Genomic DNA, 18,796 nt, shown 5'->3' with positions numbered 1-18,796 from the left:
TTAATCATGATATTACCTCAAACAGATCTTAATCTGACAAATCTGCTCATACTTGTTTCAAACTATTACCATTTTTGCTTCCTGATGAAATTATTCTTTTGAACTACCTCCCTTATGCTACCCTCCAAAACAAAAGGCTGCCTCACAAAGTGATAGCCTGTATTTAAGTGGGCAATTCAGAGTTTTTATTCCCTCTAACAAAGACACAGAAAGCTTCTAGAAAGCAAATTAGAGATTAAGACTCCTACCCTTAAGAACAGGTATTCTAAGCACTTTCCCATAGTTACTCAGTGTTAGTGCATGACGACCAAGGAACTAGCCAAGAAATGATCCTAGGTAAGACAGGACTCATGATCCAAACCCTTAGTACTGCATGTGCCTCCCTCCATTAGAGATACAAAAGACAGGCTTCTCTTTCTGAAGCTATTCAATAAATGTTGTTAATGGGCCAAAGGGTTTTAGAAGCCCCATGACCTAATTCTTACAAAAGTATTTTATACCACAAAGCTTCCTGCAAAGAGTGGACAACAACAAGATTGACCAGAATGACTGATCAGGACAAACCAACTATACAGACTTGCAACATCCTGGAGCACTGCCACCTCAGCACTGCCATCTCTGGACTGCAACACATCATGGTTGAAAGACTACACAGAATATGGCATCTGAAACAATCTGAGCAGGTATTGAGGACTGCGCTTCCAAGTTAAGGAAATGCCACATCCAGAACAGATGCAAGATTTCTCTTGGCCTTTTCCAGTGTGTAAGATGGCATCTGAACAAAAAGTCTGAATGACGTGAAAGATTCACTCGCTCTTGCGAGGCAGGCAGGAAGGGGGTGGGGCTTCCTGCCTCATCGACTGGCTGCTTGCAAGAGCCCTCTGGGGAGCAGGCAAACAGGAGCATGGCACAGCAGTTAGCGTGGCAGTTCGTGCACGCAGGGCTGCAGGTTTTCTTGCTAGTAAGATTTGCTGTATGCTGTTTGCAGTGTTTCTGTTGGCTGTTAGGGTTTCTGTTAGTAATGGTTTTTACACAATCAAAAATTGTGGTTAGTACAAGTGCACGTAACCAAGTGTCTGCACAGACTCTTTCCTGCCCGGAGTGTTTGAGCTTAGCTGTCGTTTCAGGGGTGTTGCGGAGGAAGCCTGCCTGTGGTGTGAACAGGAGAATGATCTCCTTTCACTGGTGGCAGAGCTTAGGGAGGAAGCTGAAAGACTAAGAAGTATCAGGGAAAGTGAAAGGGAAATAGACTGCTGGAGTTCAGCCCTTCCATCTTTGAGGCAGGTCCAACAAGAGTCAGAGGACTCCTGCGTCTCCCACTGTCAGGCAATAGAAGGGCGCCTGGTGGATGAAGGGGAGTGGAAACGGGTCCCTGCTTGGGGAAGTAATAATAAAAATTCCTCCTGAACCCCAACCCCCTACCCGGTGCCACTTCAGAATAGCTATGAGGCCCGGGCCCTCTAGAGTCAGCCAGATGATTTAGGAGAAAATTATCCACCCAGTGAGCCTCCCCATTATGGCTCATCTGTCAGAGAAATCACCACCTCTTACATCAAAAAGAAAAGGAGGGCAGTAGAAGTAGGTGACTCCCTTCTGAGGGGAACAGAGAGCCTCATAGGTCAACTGGACCCATCCCACAGGGAGGTCTGCTGCCTCCCTGGGGCCTGGGTATGGGATACCACTGAGAGACTCCCTGAGCTGATCCAGCCCTCTGATTATTACCCACTGCTGATACTCCAGGGTGGTAGCGATGAGATTGAAAAGAGAAGTGTCCCTGCCAGGGGAAGGACTATGTTAGATCTGTTGCTTGCAAATAGAGATGGGCTGGTGGGAGATGTGGTGGTTGGAGGTTGCTTTGGGGCATAGTGATCATGAAATTATACAGTTCTCAATATTTGGTGAAATCAGGAGGAACATCAATAAGACTTTTACATTGAACTTCTGGAGGGCAGACTTTGGCCTATTTAGGAGACTTATTCAGAGAGTTCCCTGGGAAGCAGCCCTCAAAAACAAAGGAGTTCAGGAAAGGTGGGCATGCTTCAAAGGAGACGTTGACGGCACAGGAACAAACTGTCCCTGTGTGCCAAAAGGCGAGTCAACAAGGCAAATGTCCAGCCTGGATGGGCAAGGAGGTTTTGGAGGAACTTAGGAATAAAAAGAGGATGTACCATCTTTGGAAGGAGGGTCAGGTCTCTCAAGAAGTATTTAAGGGAGCTGCTAGAGCATGTAGGAAAAAAAATCAGGGAGGCCAAAGCTCTGTTTCAACTAAAAATGGCAACTTCTGTAAAAGATAAGAAATGTTTTTACAAATACGTTAATGGTATTAAAAGGAAGGGTAAGTCTAGCCTTTGTTTTTTATTGGATGAGGGAGGGAAATTAGTTAGTGAAGATGAGGAGAAGGCAGAAGTGCTTAATGGCTTCTTTGCCTCAGTCTTTACAGGGAAGACAGCTTGTCCTCAGGACAACTGTCCTCCTGGGATGGTAGATGGTGTCAGGGACCAGAATGGTCTCCCTGTTATCCAGGAGGAGGCAGTCAGAGAACTGCTGAGCTGCTTGGATGTTCATAAATCTATGGGACCAGATGGAATCCATCCCAGGATGATGAGGGAGCTGGCAGACGAGCTTGCAAAGCCTGTCTCCATCATTTATCAGCAGTCTTGGGACACTAGCAAGGTTCCAGACGACTGGAAGCTGGCCAATGTGACACCCATTCATAAAAAGGGTGGGAAGGAGGATCCTGGTAACTACAGGCCAGTTTGCCTGACCTCAGTACCTGATAAGGTAATGGAACAGTTTATACTGAATGCCATCACACAGCACTTACAGGATGGCCAGGGTATCGGACCCAGCCAGCAGGGGTTTAGGAAGGATAGGTCATGTTTGACCAACCTGATCTCCTTTTATGAGCAGGTAACCTGCCTGGTGGATGCAGGAAAGGGTGTGAATGTTGAGTACCTGCACTTCAGCAAGGCCTTTGACACTGTCTCCCACACCATACTCCTGAGAAAAGCTGGCAACCCATGGCTTGGACAGGAGCAGTGTTTGCTGGGTTAAGAACTGGCCGGATGGCCGGGCCCGGAGAGTGGTGGTGAATGGTGCTGCATCCAGCTGGGGATCAGTCACCAGTGGTGTCCCCCAGGGATCTGTACTGGGACCAGTTCTGTTCAATATTTTTATTGATGACATGGATGAGGGTATTGAGTCTTTCATTAGTAAATCTGCAGATGACACTAAGCTGGGAGCATGTGTTGATCTACTGGAAGGTAGGAGGGCTCTGCAGAGAGACCTGGGACGGTTGGATGGATGGGCAGAGTCCAATAAGATGAAGTTTAACAAGTCCAAGTGTTGAGCCCTGCATTTTGGCCACAATCACCTCCTGCAGTGCTACAGGCTGGGGACAGAGGCTGGACAGTGCCCAGGCAGAAAGGGACCAGGGGTTTCTGGTCGACAGCTGACTGAACATGAGCCAGCAGTGTGCCCAGGTAGCCAAGAAGGCCAATGGCCCCTGGCCTGTATCAGGAATAGCGTGGCCAGCAGGAGCAGGGAGGACATTCTTCCTCTGTACTGGGCACTGGTGAGGCCATACCATGAGTGCTGTGTCCAGTTCTGTCCCCTCAGTTTGGGCAGGATGTTGAGACACTTGAGTACATCCAGAGGAGGCAACGAGGCTGGGTGTGGGGCTTGGAACACAAACCCTGTGAGGAATGACTGAGGGAGCTGGGGGTGTTTATCCTGGAGAAAAATACTCAGAGGTGACCTTAACACTCTCTAAAACTCCCTGAAAAGTGGCTCTAGTCAGGTGGGGGTCTCTTTCACCAGGCAGCAACGGACAGAACAAGAGGACACAGTCTCAAGCTGCACCAGGGGAGATACAGGTTTGATATTAGGAAAAAGTTTTTCACAGAAAGAGGGATAAGGTATTGGAATGGTCTGCCCGGAGAGGTGGTGGAGTCACCATCTCTGGATGTGGCACTTGGTGCCATGGTCTAGTTGAGGTGTTAGGGCATGGGTTGGACTCTATGATCTTGAAGGTCTCTTCCAACCCAGTCATTCTGTGAATTCTGTGTATTTCCCCTATAGGGACACATGAGTCTGACTGATGAGTCAGGTATCTTGTCTGACATACAGAATCACAGAATTATTAAGGCTGGAAAAAACCTCTAAGACCCTGAGCACCTCCTGCCCACCAGCCTGGCAGGCTCTGCTAGACTCCCTCTTGTGTGACAGTGACTTTCAGTACTGTAGGGTCCAATACTGGACAAAGCACTCCAGATTCAGTCTTCTAACAGAGGGGAAGGATCCCTTCATGGACCTGTAGCTGACAGGTACAGTACAGCACTTACTAGTACAATCCAGGGAAAACCTTACAAGCTAAGGAACCTAATTGTTCCTGCCAAATATCATAGGATAATGGCCTGGGAGAAGATTCAAGAAGCTGAGATAACTGATAGAAAAGAATTCTCCAGAAGCCAATGACAAAAACTGAGGGGACTGCAACAACCACAAGTCAAAGTAAATGATCATAGCAGATAGTGCTTTCGATCCCCTTTGAGAGAGCTTGTGGTAAAGCTTTCAATAAGCTAAACAAGAGAACAAAAAAAAACCCAGAAGAATTTAAACAGACACCATTAAAGAACTTGCATGAGCCAAACACACAGCATAATATATTCATAATACTCATAAGACTCAAAAATAAGATCACACTTAACAATGGAACACTGAAAGCATGAGGTATTTAGACACTTGCCTTCCAAGTCGTCTTCAAGTATTTCTTCTATTATGACATCAGGTGTTTCTTCCTGGTCAAGGATGAGAGTGTCTTGTCCATTACCTTCACTGTATTTGAGAAAATTTTTATTTAGAAAAAAATTAACATATTTCTGTTTCCAGAAAGGCACGAGTCAAAGCAGAGGTTATATTAAATATGCATCACTATGTTAAAAAAAGCCTCATAAGAGCTGCTAGAACTGAACTGAATTAATTTTTTTAATACCAAGAGAACAAAAAACGAAAAAGACCAGTAATTTAACTCCTGAATCCTAGAAAGAATTGTCACAGACACAGTATGTATGCTTGGGCACAGCTTACTGCAAGAGCTACTTCCCCTAGATGATCAGAGACCACAGGTACAAATACAAACTATTTGAAAAAAATGTTCACAATGTGGTAAGACAGCTCATTTTGAAAACAAGAGGCATATCAGATGCTTTTGTACTAACAGATAATACTCACTCTCATATGCAGGATTTTCAAATACTACAGTAAGCAATAAGTCTTTTTTTAGCATATTCAGTGTTAACTACGTCCTTTTTTAGCATATTCAGTGTTAACTACAACAGCCCTAACAGCAACTCCATTCCATTTTTTCAAGTATTAGTCAAAGACCACAGAAACAAACAAACCAACAAACCAATCAACAACAAAAAAAAAAACAAACAAAAAATTCCTATTAAAATAAAAACTGTAATTTTAAAAATAAAAGGGGTCTTTTTGGTTAATCTTAAGAAATTTCTTTTGGCATTTGACACAATCAGTATTTAGACTATATACTGGAAATACTACCAATTTTAGTACTTGCTGTTCATTTTAGAGATTAATTTACACTTACATGCACTTTCATGTGCTGAAATGATTAACATCTCTGTTACACATATAATAAACATAGTAGACACAGAACTCAGGGACATGATTTAGTGGTTGCCTAGCCAGTGTTAGGTTCACAGCTGGACTCAATGATCTTTTCCAGTCTAACTGGTTTCATGATTGAATCATTAAATGTCAATCATTAAATGCCAACTGAAGTTGAAAAGTACACAATACAAATAGTATCAGGATAACTTCAGTTATTCAGCAAAATATACTAGGGCAAAACACAAGTAAAACCAAAATGTCAGAACTGAAGCACAAACTGAACTGACTGGAATGCTGATTGAAACACCAGCATATAAAGATTTGCTTTGCTTCAAATAGTCTTAGAATTCCCTAAGTACCTACAGTTTTTTAAAATTTGATCTCCAATAAATGCTTAACCACTAGAACAGGTAAGTTACTGTACCTACTCTCTTTCACTAAAAAATACTTACTTCCCTGTCATTCCCCATTTAATCTCGCCCAAATTTTCTAATGAAGATGTAATCTCCAAAGTGTTCGGGAACAATCTCAAGAGAAGAGAACAAATATTATAGAAGGTGACAAGAATACCTAAATAACTTTGACAGTTTGAGAACTATGGTGTTTTTCACAATATTCATGGAGGGGCAAAGTAAGAGATTAATTACCTACTCCAGTTTATTTCTTCCTACAAAAACCAGATTTGGCTGCTCATTTATCTTCATGTTCATACTTAAAAACTCTTTCCTTATGCTTTTCTCCCTCATGCACAGAGTACTGCGACATTCACTCACTTTTCCCATCTATACTCAGTTTAGTTCAGTATATCATTCTGCACAGACAAAAAGAATTTTCTTTTCTTAAGGAACAAAACCATAACTCAAGTCCGAAATATATGCTTCTGCTTATTGCTACACTATTAACTATTTTCTGTACCAATGAAAACCAGCAAAGTCTTTTAAGCACTTCTACATTCAGGCTAATGGAACTGTGAATATAACTTAAATAAATGCTTTAGCTTTTCTATCCAGTTTTAAGCAATGAAAACTGAAATGCAAATAGTACTGAAGAGCTGTCTGTGCTTCTCTCCCACTGCCCCTTCAAGAATGTTTCCACTCTCTCTTCTACAGTGTTTTATGACTAAAGCATGTGCCTCAACTACTATGCACCTCCTACTTGTGCCTTTTTTCACCTTTGGTGTAATTTTGGAGTGGCACACAGTATATAACGCCTTTATATTTATCCTTCATCAGGTTTCCTCTGTCCCTTTTTCAGCTGAAGTGACTTAAAAGTTTTCCAGTGCAAAACAAAATTGGATTTTATTATGTTTCAGCTTTCTTTTAAGTTGGAAGAGTTTACCATTGTACATTTAAACAGGCTTCTCTGAAACTGCCATTCATCACTGACAGTATCTTCAAAACTGTGACTTGGTGTGTAGGGAAAAAGAGGATTCTATAGCTTGCTTTATGCATATTTTAACTCAAGAACCCAACTAACATGACAGGAGGGGTCTTAATTTTTGTCTAGTGTTGGAACAACCCACCCAGGGATTGGCTGAGTCACCATCCCTGAAGGCATGTGGCTAAGGGAGCTGGGGCTGTTCCACCTGGAGAAAGCAAGGCATCAGGACATCTTACAGCACCTTTCAGAGAGGCACAAATTTTCTGCTAGAGCCTCCTGTGACAGTTTAAAACCTTGACCTAAGGGAATGTTGATTCGGACTAAAAAAAAAGGAATTTTTTACAGTAAGAGTGGTGAAACAGCAGAACAAGTGGCCTGCAGAGGAGGTAAATGCCCCATTCCTGGGAAGGTTTAAGGTCAGATTGGATGGGGCTCTGAGCAACCTCCTCAAGCTCACTGCACTTGGACTACGCAACTTTTGAAGGTCCCTCTCAAACCAAACCATTCCATGATTTTTTGATTTAGAAGACATTACACTTAAACACATGGTAAAGGTGGAGTTGGTAACATTAAAGGCTGGACTCAGTGATCCTAATGGTCTTTTCCAACCTAGATGATTCTGTTATCCTATAAAAACTGTTAGCATTTAGCATGTAAATAATCAACTTGCTAAGCTTAATTTCTCTGTGCTAGTCAGAATCACAACCCCCCACTCTATTCCCAGAGTGCTTCCACATCTGGAAATATAACAGGGGCCCCAAGATGTTCCAAAGTAGCATAATTTTTGCTCTGCTCCTCCATCATTTTCAAGTGTGGCCTTTATACACTAGGAACTGCAGCACTCTTGACCAGCCTTATGACCAAGTTGCACAGGGTCAGGTGTACCTCAGCTGTGACCTACTTTCTTACTCATTCCTGCTACAGAAATCATCAGTTGCTTCCAGTGAGGACAGCATGGCAACTGGGAATTCCCACAACTTTCTTTAGACATCAGCACCCCAAAAAACATTTAATGCTTCCTGAAGGTCAGAAGCTGACTCACTGAAGAAGCAATTAAGCTCTTATTCTCCAATTTATTTCTATTTGTAAGGAAAGGAGTTTAGAAGTGGCAGAAGTCTGTCACGGATTTTTAAAATGCACGTGTCTTTTTCTACATTTCAGCAAATTGTTTGTGCTTTCTCCCCCACACCTCACATGAAGGCTATTGCATATTTTTAGTGAAGAGTTTATACTTATGCCTGAAGGAGTAGTTTTTCAGTCAACTGCAAGTGAAGAAGCTCAATTTCTGCTGTTTAACTGTTCCATGAACAGTTTTTGTAATTAAGATAACCTGTGCCTCCATTTACCTCCCTGTATATCTCCCTCTCCAGTCATTTACCTTGAAAGTATTTTTTCCTTTAAATTCTTCACTCTTGAGAGCTCAGCCTCCACTGGCAACTTCAAGTCATAAATAATCTGAAATTAAGAAGTACAATCTTAGCTTGCATTAAACAGAAAGTAGATTATACAGACACCTATTACCTATAGCACAACACCTTTAAACTTATGGTAAAAAGCCCCAAGAGTTCAGCCAACAGCCAATTCTCATTTTTACTGCCAGAGACAGGAGACTTCAAAGGATGGACCTTTAACACAGCATGGCAGGTAGCATGGGTTTCTATGAACAGCAAAATGTGATAGGGAGAAAGAATGAAAGTAAAGGCCTGGGACCAAGAGAATCAAATGAGTGTGGCTACAAATTCTGGAGTAGTTCAGTGAGAAGGCTGGAGAGCTCTAGAACTGAAAAGGTTTGAGAAACTGAATCAACCCAAACACCAACTTTTCACTGATCAGCACTGTGCCAGTTTTACTATCCTCCCCTCCTTTCAGATGCCAAACTCCTCAAGGCAAGAACCACCTTTTTTGCTTCACATCGGTCACCAGACTGTAACTTGTAACCAAGACCAAATACAAATTCTGTGTTTGTGAAGAGGCAGAGTAACAATATAATACCACAAAAATGTCAGTATTGAAGCCAGCAAACTGAGACCATAAACTTTCAACCCAAATTTGAATATATTCCTTCATAAATAGAATAATTTCACAGTGCAAGAATGTTAATACCTGAGCGACATCGCAACAGTTTCTTAGAGAATGTGAAAATTTTAATTCCTTTGCTGTCCTAATGGCACCAATCAAGTGCTTCTTCTTCTCTTCAATCATTTCCTTAGCTTTTGCAATACTAGAAGTGTAGTTGTCGATGTTCTCCTTTAAGTCTGAAAACAACTTCCTTTTCCTGTGTTAAAAATATTACTTTTCAGAATTTAATATGCATTCAGCTGCACAGACTTAAATCTGAACAGTAACACACAGCTGCCAGCCACACAATACAAAATGGATACATCTCAGACACAAGGACCATCTTCCCCAAACAGTGCAAAGTAGAGGCATGGGAAATACACTGTGTCATTGGAGGAACCACAAAAGTTAGAGCTCACACTGAAAATACATTTATTAATTAAATATTAGGAGAACTCTTCCATTTCAGCCTCCTGATATTTCTAAACACATCAAACTGAAAAATAAACAGCTGGATCTTACAATTCATTCTACTAAAATAAGACTGAAGACCCCCTGCCCAGAGGCTCTTCTGGAAACCTGAGGTTTAACACCTTTCTCCCCTCAATCTGAAGGCATAAATATTTCTGAAAATATAGAAATGAAGTGCCCTTGGGCTTCTATCAGCTTGAAAATGCACAGAAAGTAAATTTAAAAACCCCTGTGATTCCTGCTGTTAAAATTTATCATCCACTAATAACAGTATTAAAAAACTTTAAAATTGAGCTTCTTCAGAAAACTCACATTATTACTAGTTTTTCCTGATTTTTTTAAGAACAGACACAGCATAAGCTGTAGTGTTTTCCAACCATACAGAGCAGATCGAAGATGCCACAATGAAAGTGCACAAATGAAAGCCAGGCACTATGAAATTCTGCTCTGAGAAAACTCTAAACAAAATTTTAGTGTTTCATCTCAACTAGAAAGATGTTTGTGATAAAAGTAACTCACCCATGCCATACTACAAAACTAGATTACTACCTTGACAGAAGAGCAATAAGGTCATCCAGTGCTCTATCTGCAGCTTCTGTAACTTTGTCTTTTTTATGCTTTACTTTCAAATCCAAGTATTCCAGCACCTATTTGGTTCAGTATGAATAAACATGCATTATTTCATTATTATTTTGTTATTCTCACAATAATACTTTTAAAATTCAGAACAGAAGCAATGAACAGTAAGACACTGATGGATACCCCATGAGACATAAACCACTTATAGCTCACTAAAATTCTGTTTTCTCTAACTTGGAGTTAGCTGGCACTGTTTGAATCCTCCTCAAGGTCTATGAGGCAAGAAACAGACAGATACTGGGCTCAGTGTCTCACTTTCCTTACCTGACATTCAAACACAGCAGCATGCACAGATGTCAGCATGCTGACATTTCCACTGTTTTTTAAAACTCATTGTGAGCATAAAGGGAAAATTTTTAGGAAAGTTCTTCCCCTGGCTAAACATCAGTTTTGTCACTAGAGCTACATTTCACGAAGAGACTACAGGAAAAAAAAAATCTCAGTAGTGCAATACTGCTTTGGCAATTTCTCATTCTTTGTTGAAAAGCTGTTGCAAGACCACGGTCACACCCATGGGTTATTATATTTCAGCTGCTGAAATGGGAAGTTTTTACAAGATGCTATCAGTATATGAATTAGGAATTCAACACAGCTTTGCTTAACAGAAAGACTGGCCAGTAGAAAGGGAATGGAGAACAGACCTCACTGACAGTTCACACCATACTTAACAGAGCTAAGCTTTTGAAACATTAAATACTTCTATACTGTGTATCTTAACAAGTAAAATGAAACTGATGTCTGTCAGAACTGCAAGCTTTTCTACAGTATGCTTAAGAAAAGTTAAAGTTTAAATAAATTAATTATAATTGAAAAAGTTCAAAAGTTACTCAATAAAACCTATTAATAGCATTATCCACTACTTTAGGATTCTTTGTATGTTTTATATCATGTATATAAATGAATTACTTAATTTAAATTTTTCTGCACATTCTGTTGCATTTTTTACTTTTTTTGGCCTCATAACATCTTTTCCACCTTTAAATGCAGAAAGAAGCACACTAGAATTAAAAAGCTAGAGTAATAGCTAGAGCAAAAACAAAAGCAGAATTTTATCCTGATCCAAGGAAACAAACTTAGTACTTAGACTGGCTTGCATATAGTTCTACCAAATGTATGTATTGCGCTATTAACTTTAAATTATGCACAGGTTCGTGTACTCCTTTGCAGACTACTTCTCAGGCCGTAGCCTGGACTTTAAGGCTGTTTATTCACAGAAGTAACATGAACAGCTGAAAGACAAAACAGATATCAAAACAAGGGTAGGAAAAGCACACTTAAATAGTGTGCTAATGTGTGACTTCTCACAACAAAAACCTTCAGTCTGGGAGAGGATTTATTATTTCCTGATTTAACTGATTTTCACCCACCTTGCTTGCATCACGGAAGTGGCCAAGATTACTAACAGCTACGCCCAAAGCTTCATCAATATCTTGCCCTGTGTTGTTCTCCTGAGGAGAGGTCTGCCAATGAACATAACAGTTGCTTGCTTAAAAACAACATAGTCTATAACAATTTGCCAGTTTGATAGAGACATTTGATGTGGGCGACTGATGAGCAATGTGAAGACTCTGAGCAGCTCCATAATGGCCATCAGGCACAAAATACTTGGCTCACCTGAATTTCACTGAGAACATTTCCACTGCAGTACTTCTGAAACAGATTCTAAATGTTTTTTTTTTTTTTTTTTTAACAGTTTAACTGCATACTCACACAAAAACCAAATTAAAACCATACATGAAAAAAAAGCAAAATAATGTTACTAATACAAATAAATGAAAACATGGAAGACATGGAAGAAGGGAATATTGCAGCCTAGAACAACAGTAAAATATTTAGGAATATCACTTGGGGAGAACCCCCCCCAATAAATGTAGCTAGGTCCCAGTATTTTGCTGAAACAAGAAAACCATTTTCAAATTTTAACTGGCACTGTAACAAAACTACCTAAAAAAATCACATCAGACATTTGCAAGTTATGATTTTTTAAATAACAGTGTACAGGACAATCTCCACAGAAGAAAACAGGACTGGAACTGGATATATAGTTCCTTTCCAGTCACTTTAAAATATCTACAACTTAAGTTCTCCTGGCCTCAAACTTCACAAACCTCATTTAGAAAGATGAGGTTAGGAAATTTAATAGAATGTTCAAAGAGAAATCCATTTGTCCAACAACCCTGATGTCCTGAATTACTGTTTTAAGGAGGTGAGCATGAGCTTTGTCCCAAATTTAAAAACAAATAAAGAAGTCCCCAACTCAAATGTGAAACTTGGGATATCTTTTAAGAAACGCAAAATTCAAAATATATCATTTCACAACAGCTGGACAGAACTAACAGTCTTCAGCTATGATCTCATTGGGGGGTCTGAGCTGCACTCATTTTGTCAAGTTATTTTATGAACACTGTAGCTGCCCATCCCTTCTATGATAAGACAGAACAGTAACATATTACTGTTAAGGTTGCAGTGTTTTTTGTTTCAGTGCATTACTAAAATGCATTACTAAAATTTTTAACTATGTGTATACAAAACCAAGTGAGAATATAAGGAAATGTCATGTTAACACACCATGTCAGATGATGGAGCTAGAGCTGATCCATCACTCAGTCCACCATTAGAAGAAAATGGGTGCTGAACAATTTTCTCTTTGGCATTGTGACTGAAGGGCCTGCAAACAAAAAACTTTTGAAGAAAAGACCTACACATTTAAATGAAGTATCAAACTTCCTACAAATGCTTTATACTAATATTTCAAAATCTATCATTAAATACATAACACACACCTATTTGTGTAACAGATAAATTCACACATACAGCAAATGCCCATTTAAAAAAAAAAAATCAAATCTCCTTTTTACTAGAATCCCCTTAAAAGTAGCTATTTTTCATTTGACAATTTTGGCAAGACTGAACAAAACCTCAGTAGCTAGTAGCAATTCTTATGCTCAGTGAGAGTAAACGCATGACTATGAACATTCATTTTTCATTTGTTACTATTAAAATCTTTGGAATACAAGACCAAAACCATTTACTGGCAACCTGTTAGGAAGGCTCTTAAATTCTACTGTATGATGACCCACAGCTGCTCTTCTACAACAGCTTGCAAGACTCCCACAAAAGCAGTCTGCATGAACCAGCCTTATTCCAGGAAGGAAGCCTTGTGTTGTTCTTCCTGGGCTCAGTTTGTTGTGTCTGATTGAACACTGCTGCAGAGACTGACAGCCACACATCTTTCACTTTGGGCAAGCTTAGCACCAAACTCAGAAGATAAAATTTCCTACAACTTCCTTTCAGAACAGGTTCCTTATGCAACAGACATGAAAGAATTATCTGGGGCTATCCTTACTTGCATGAACATTAATCTCCACAGCAATAACACCATGGGGGAAAGATGCCCACTTCAAGATGTCTTTCAGGTTCACACAGACTGGGCAAGTAACCAAGTAAATGTAATTTAGATTTGACAATACCACAGAATATTGCTGGCATCTAATCCTTATATAGTTGTGATTGGTTATCAAAACAGAAGGAGCAATGGGATCAGCAGGTGGTGGGGGAAAGGAGGCAGAGTCTTCCTACCACAGCCTGGCATTTCAGCAGATCTCTCTTCCTCTGAACCCTTATCAGCCATCTACCCCAGTGCTTAAAACTTTCAGTTTCATACATTTTCAACCCAAACCAATTTGTTTTTTGCTGCCTCTCAGTGAAAATATATTTGCACTCAATGTGCTCCCATAGCATCAGACACTCATACCAACAACACATTAGTGATGAAGAGCACTTTAAAAAAACAGCCCAAGGAAAATATCTGGAATCACTTACTGGAACCAGTCAGGTCCTCCCCTGGGCTGGCATTTAAAGACATGGAAAGACTTAATAAAGGTTTACCTTGCTTCTCTTTCTGAGCTGCTGCCACACAGGCCAAGCCTAAAGTCCATTATGCTCTAAATTCAGAGGGGAAAAGGAAAACAAGTTCAACCACAGGGTTACAGCCAAATCCCAGGAACAGGTATTCTATAAACTGTTTTCACCTTCAGTATCCACATCTGTCCACCATTTCAATTAGACCAAGCTTCAAAGTAAGTGCTGTTGAATTGTACAAGGGGAAGCCTAAGGAAAGAGCTCCCAAACAGAGCATCTGCATCCATCAGTACACCTCTGTGTGTGTGAAAAGCATTCCCAGTAAAAGGATTCCTGACTTTCTGTTTGAACTTAATATCTTCCCCATTATTATGCAAAACTTGTAACATACTGGATTCCTGAACCGGATTCTACAATGTATCTTTTCAATAAGGCCTAATCGAAGAGCTTAAATGCTAAAAATCTGACTCATCTGTATTTTGCAATAAATGCTAAACCTGAATTTTTTTAAGAGAAAAAAAAAGGCACGTCATGTTTGTCCAAAATACAAATTTCCATGAAACAATGACATTAACATGTCACAACACATAGGAGACATACACAAAGCTTTTTTTTTTTTAGATGCAGAAACAGAAAACTTCAGAACCTAAGCACTACCTGGGCAGAGTGAAGTTGTTTTTCTAGTATCTTTTAAGTCTTTATGTGGGAGCTGACAAAAAAAATATTTATGTGTCGCTTTCTTGCCCACTGTGTGCACACAAAAGGGTGGAACAGATCAGGCAACATGGGGCACTGATGAGAATTTTAAAAATGCACCTTCCTAAACCCAGGATCTGGACACCTGATGTGCACTACACAGCAACACTGTGTAATGAGAAATGCTAGCAAGCACTTGCTAGGGATGTAATATTGCTACTTCATACCTCCACAGTGTCTACTGAACTGAAAGCTTTAGATTAACTTACTTCTGGAGAAGAGAAACAAAACAAATCAGTGTCTTCATCCTTCCCATCACCATGCAACACTGTAAAAGCAAACACAGAAAAACCCCACTCCTGTAGGGCATCCTAATCCATGAGACAATAGGAATACACCAACACCACTGTAGTCTTCTAAATAGTATTCAGCAAGTCAACAGGAATTAGAACCCTGAGTTTTTTTAGTAAGCGAATTTAAGAGCTAGTAATATAGCCAGATAGATAGATAGATATAAAACTTAGCTGAGAATTATAAGGACTGACCTGTGTGTACTAATGATCGAATTATCTAATTAACAGACTAATTATCTGTTATTATTAGCTATATATACTGTTTCTACATTCCGTACAGGATAACCATATGAAAGGAAAAAAGGCAAAAAAACCCCACACATTCAAAAAAGCATAGCTACATACAGGAAAAAATTGCTTCATAAACACCCATAAATACTACGCAACCCATACAATTTTTCAACCCTTGGAAAAAAGTTGCTCATGCAGAAAGACAAGTTTCTTTTAAAACAAACTTGTCAATCACTTCATCAAGAAAAGGAGTAGGAGAGGAATGAAAAGGAATTGATTGTTCTCACTAGCTACTGGGTAAGTAGCAAATAAACAATGTGTTAATGAAATCCAGCAATCCAGCTATTGTCCTCAATGAAATAAAAATTAATAGTGAGTAGTGCACACCGTAAAACTGCTGGAAGAAAAAAGATCCCAAAGCCTTACCTTCTGCACTGACAGCTTTTGACACATGACACAAACCACCATTTCTCTGTGGTTCTGTGAAATGCTCTTCTAGAAGCTTAGGGGATTGCCTTCAGAGGTAAAAGCAAAGATTTAGGATCATCAAGAATGATGTAAGAAACTTAATTCTGACTTCCAGCTCTTTTAAAGCTAAGCTCGTCCACTTTTACCAAATGACATTATGAGGAAGCTGCAGTTAACAAAACACTCCAGAAAAAAATGGTTACCTTCTCTTAACAGGGGAAGTACTTTGGCTCTGTGACAATGAATTCATCATACATAAAGGTGACACTGCAGCTGTTAGGCATTGCAGTATTTCAGGTAACTACAACCAGCACCAATAAACTATTACATAACTAGTTTTGACCACACTCATTCTAGTTATTTAAAACACACTGAGTAGATCAACAGAGCTAATTTGTAAAAAATACATATCGACCAATATGATATAATATCTGACAGTGTACCACGTTCAATTTAAAATGTCCCTTCCCATGAATCTACTCCAAATACTGAAACTTTTCACAAACTGAGTATGTTGCTCACCTACATAACACGGACTCACTTGCAGCACTGCAGAAATCAAACATTACTTTATACGTTTTCTCAGTTATATTTCCTGGTAATTGCACCATCAGAGATTAAAAATATTAAAGCCACCATCTCAAAATTCACATACCTCACACCTTTCATTCTACCTCTGGGAAGCTCGTTATTACTATAACTCATCAAGAAGTCTTCCCTTCCACTCGTAGTGCCTGACAGAAAAAAAAAAAAACAAACCAGAAAATGTGACAAACTACTTACAACACACCCCAGTTCACCACTTGAGCCAACACTACAAGTTCATGTAATTTTAAGAAGAGCCAAATGGAAGTCGTAGACACAGAAATCCTTGAAAAGCAAATCTAAATGCAACAGAGCAGCAGGCTGCTCTGCACTGCTCAGCTGCTCCACCCCGACCCACCCAGGGCTCCTGGGCACACCCGGACGCGCCACTCTTGCTCTTCCAGCCTCCCCTCTGATCCCGTATCCTCAACGGGATGATTCCTTCTTACTGCAGTCATCTCCAAAAGCACTCCCTGCATGCAACCCACCCATGTACAGACCCCAACTCCCTTCCCCAAGCACAACTACCGGCCCCGTCTGTGGTTTCTCTGGCTGTTTTCCCGCGGTCAGTGCCCCACCGGAGCGCTCTCCCCGCCGCGCTGCGGCCTCAGGGACCCGCGGCAGCGGCGCCGTGCCCGCTCCTCGCGCGCCAAGATGGCGGCCGGCCCGGGCGCCTCTCGACGCGGCCGCGGCCAATCCCGCGCAGGCGCGTGGGGCGTGGCGGCCACGCCCGGCCCGGTCTCTCCGCCATGGGGCAGGACGGCAGAGGCGCTGCTCTGAGGGGATTGTGTTTTCGGCGGCGTCTCTCCGCCGTGGGGCAGGATGGCAGAGACCCTGCTCTGAGGGGATCGTGCTCCCGGCCGGGTCCCTCCGCCATGGGGCAGGACGGCAGAGACCCTGCTCTGAGGGCATCGTGTTCCTGGCCACGTCTCTCCGCCATGGGGCAGGATGGCAGAGACCCTGCTCTGAGGGGATCGTGTTCCTGGCCACGTCCCTCCGCCATGGGGCAGGACGGCAGAGACCCTGCTCTGAGGGGATTGTGTTCCCGGCGGGTTGCGGTGTGACACCAGGCAGCCGCTTAGCGCCACGCAGCTGCTCACTCGCTACCCCACCAGCGGGATTGGGGAGAAAATCGGGAGAGTAAAAGGTGCTCTGGGTTGAAGTTAAAGCGGTTTAATAAAGAAAGCAAAAGCCACGCACGCAAGCGAAGCAAAACAAGGGATTAATTACTGCTTGCCATGGGCAGGCCGGTGTTCAGCCGTTCTCACGAGAGCAGTGCCCCATTACATACAATGGTAACTTGGGAAGACAAACCCATCACTCCAAACATTCCGCCTTCCTCCTTCTTCCCCCCCAGTTTATACACAGAGCATGATGTCAGATGGGCTGGAATATCCCTTTGGTCACTTGGGGTCACCTGTTCTGGCTGTGTCCCCTCCCAACCTCTGGTGCACCAACAGCTTCCTCACAGCACATCAGTACAAAACTGACAATACAAGAGCAGAAAGGCCTTGGCTCTGTGTAAGCCCTGCTCAGCAGTAACAAAAACATCTCTACATTATCAGCACTCTGCTCAGCACAAGCCCTAAACACAGCCCCGTACCAGCCACTGTCAATGAAATTAACACTGCCCCAGCCAAAAGCAGAGCACTGGATTAGAAGCCATTAAGTCCCTGCTTTGGGATTACTTTATTCTGTATGTGTTCTCATTACTTGCAGAAGAGGTGAGAGATGTTTTTGCAGTGTTTAGCCACTCGTGTTTTGGCTGTCACAAATGTAGCATGATACTGTCCAGCTATCTGTTTAATCACCTCTAGTGAAATACAGTTAAGTTTTAAAATTAAAATGACATTGATTTTTCCTCTGCTGATGTCCAGGTGTTAAAATGTTAAGTTTCTCATTGGTAGAATTGCCCTGTTAAGGTTTTGAGCTTGACATGCTCTGGGAAAGGTTACCAAAAGTTTATCAAGGTTACCAAAACTTATTAAGAAGGACATACCACTGATAGTGGGCACAGGGAGTGCTGAAACACAAAACCTTAGTCAAGGTTTTCTTAATAACAGGGCCTACTGCAGCTGGTGTGACCAAGGCAAACAGTATTTGTGTTGAAAAGAGACAAAAGAGGAGAGACTACAGTCCTGTCTGCTGAAAGGGCAGGAGAAGAATTTGAAGAGTAATGAGAAAGAAAGCATGAAGAAAGGAGCAGTGAAGTCCAAAATTATGCAATTCTATGGAGTAGGGACTCACACACTTTTTGGTAAAACACCCAAATTAAACAAGTTTGCATGGGTTTTTCTTAATCTACACTTGAATGAGCCTGATCTGTGTATGAGGGGTGGAACTTCCCAGAAGTTACCCTCAAACTGATCTCCCCTGTAAGTAATTTCCCTCAGATGGGAAGAAATTAATCATTTCTCTCTACG

The 18,796-nt window shown here is 41.3% G+C and overlaps 1 protein-coding gene across 4 annotated transcripts in view; it reads right to left on the bottom strand.

Moving 5' to 3' along the window:
* Positions 1–17,057, bottom strand: part of RNF17 (ring finger protein 17) — a 42,652-nt gene extending 25,595 nt beyond the window's left edge. The window contains exons 1-12 of one of the 4 annotated variants that reach the window (XM_056492671.1): positions 16,899–17,057; positions 16,444–16,522; positions 15,747–15,835; positions 15,006–15,064; positions 14,068–14,123; positions 12,748–12,847; positions 11,547–11,639; positions 10,090–10,187; positions 9,115–9,286; positions 8,390–8,466; positions 6,084–6,158; positions 4,748–4,836 (exon numbers count right to left, since the gene is read on the bottom strand). In XM_056492671.1, the coding sequence (XP_056348646.1) occupies positions 4,748–4,836; positions 6,084–6,158; positions 8,390–8,466; positions 9,115–9,286; positions 10,090–10,187; positions 11,547–11,639; positions 12,748–12,847; positions 14,068–14,123; positions 15,006–15,064; positions 15,747–15,835; positions 16,444–16,493 (958 nt within the window). In that variant the 5' untranslated portion in view covers positions 16,494–16,522; positions 16,899–17,057. The remainder of the gene's footprint in view (positions 1–4,747; positions 4,837–6,083; positions 6,159–8,389; positions 8,467–9,114; positions 9,287–10,089; positions 10,188–11,546; positions 11,640–12,747; positions 12,848–14,067; positions 14,124–15,005; positions 15,065–15,746; positions 15,836–16,443; positions 16,523–16,898) is intronic. The other 3 variants (XM_056492661.1, XM_056492681.1, XM_056492689.1) reach the window with 3 other exon arrangements.
* Positions 17,058–18,796: the final 1,739 nt, after the last annotated feature.

The sequence above is a fragment of the Oenanthe melanoleuca genome, chromosome 1 (genome assembly GCF_029582105.1).
Source record: "Oenanthe melanoleuca isolate GR-GAL-2019-014 chromosome 1, OMel1.0, whole genome shotgun sequence".
Classification (NCBI taxonomy): Eukaryota; Metazoa; Chordata; class Aves; order Passeriformes; family Muscicapidae; genus Oenanthe; species Oenanthe melanoleuca.
The sequence above is the reverse complement of the archived record's forward strand: the minus strand, read 5'-3'. Positions and strand labels throughout refer to the sequence as shown.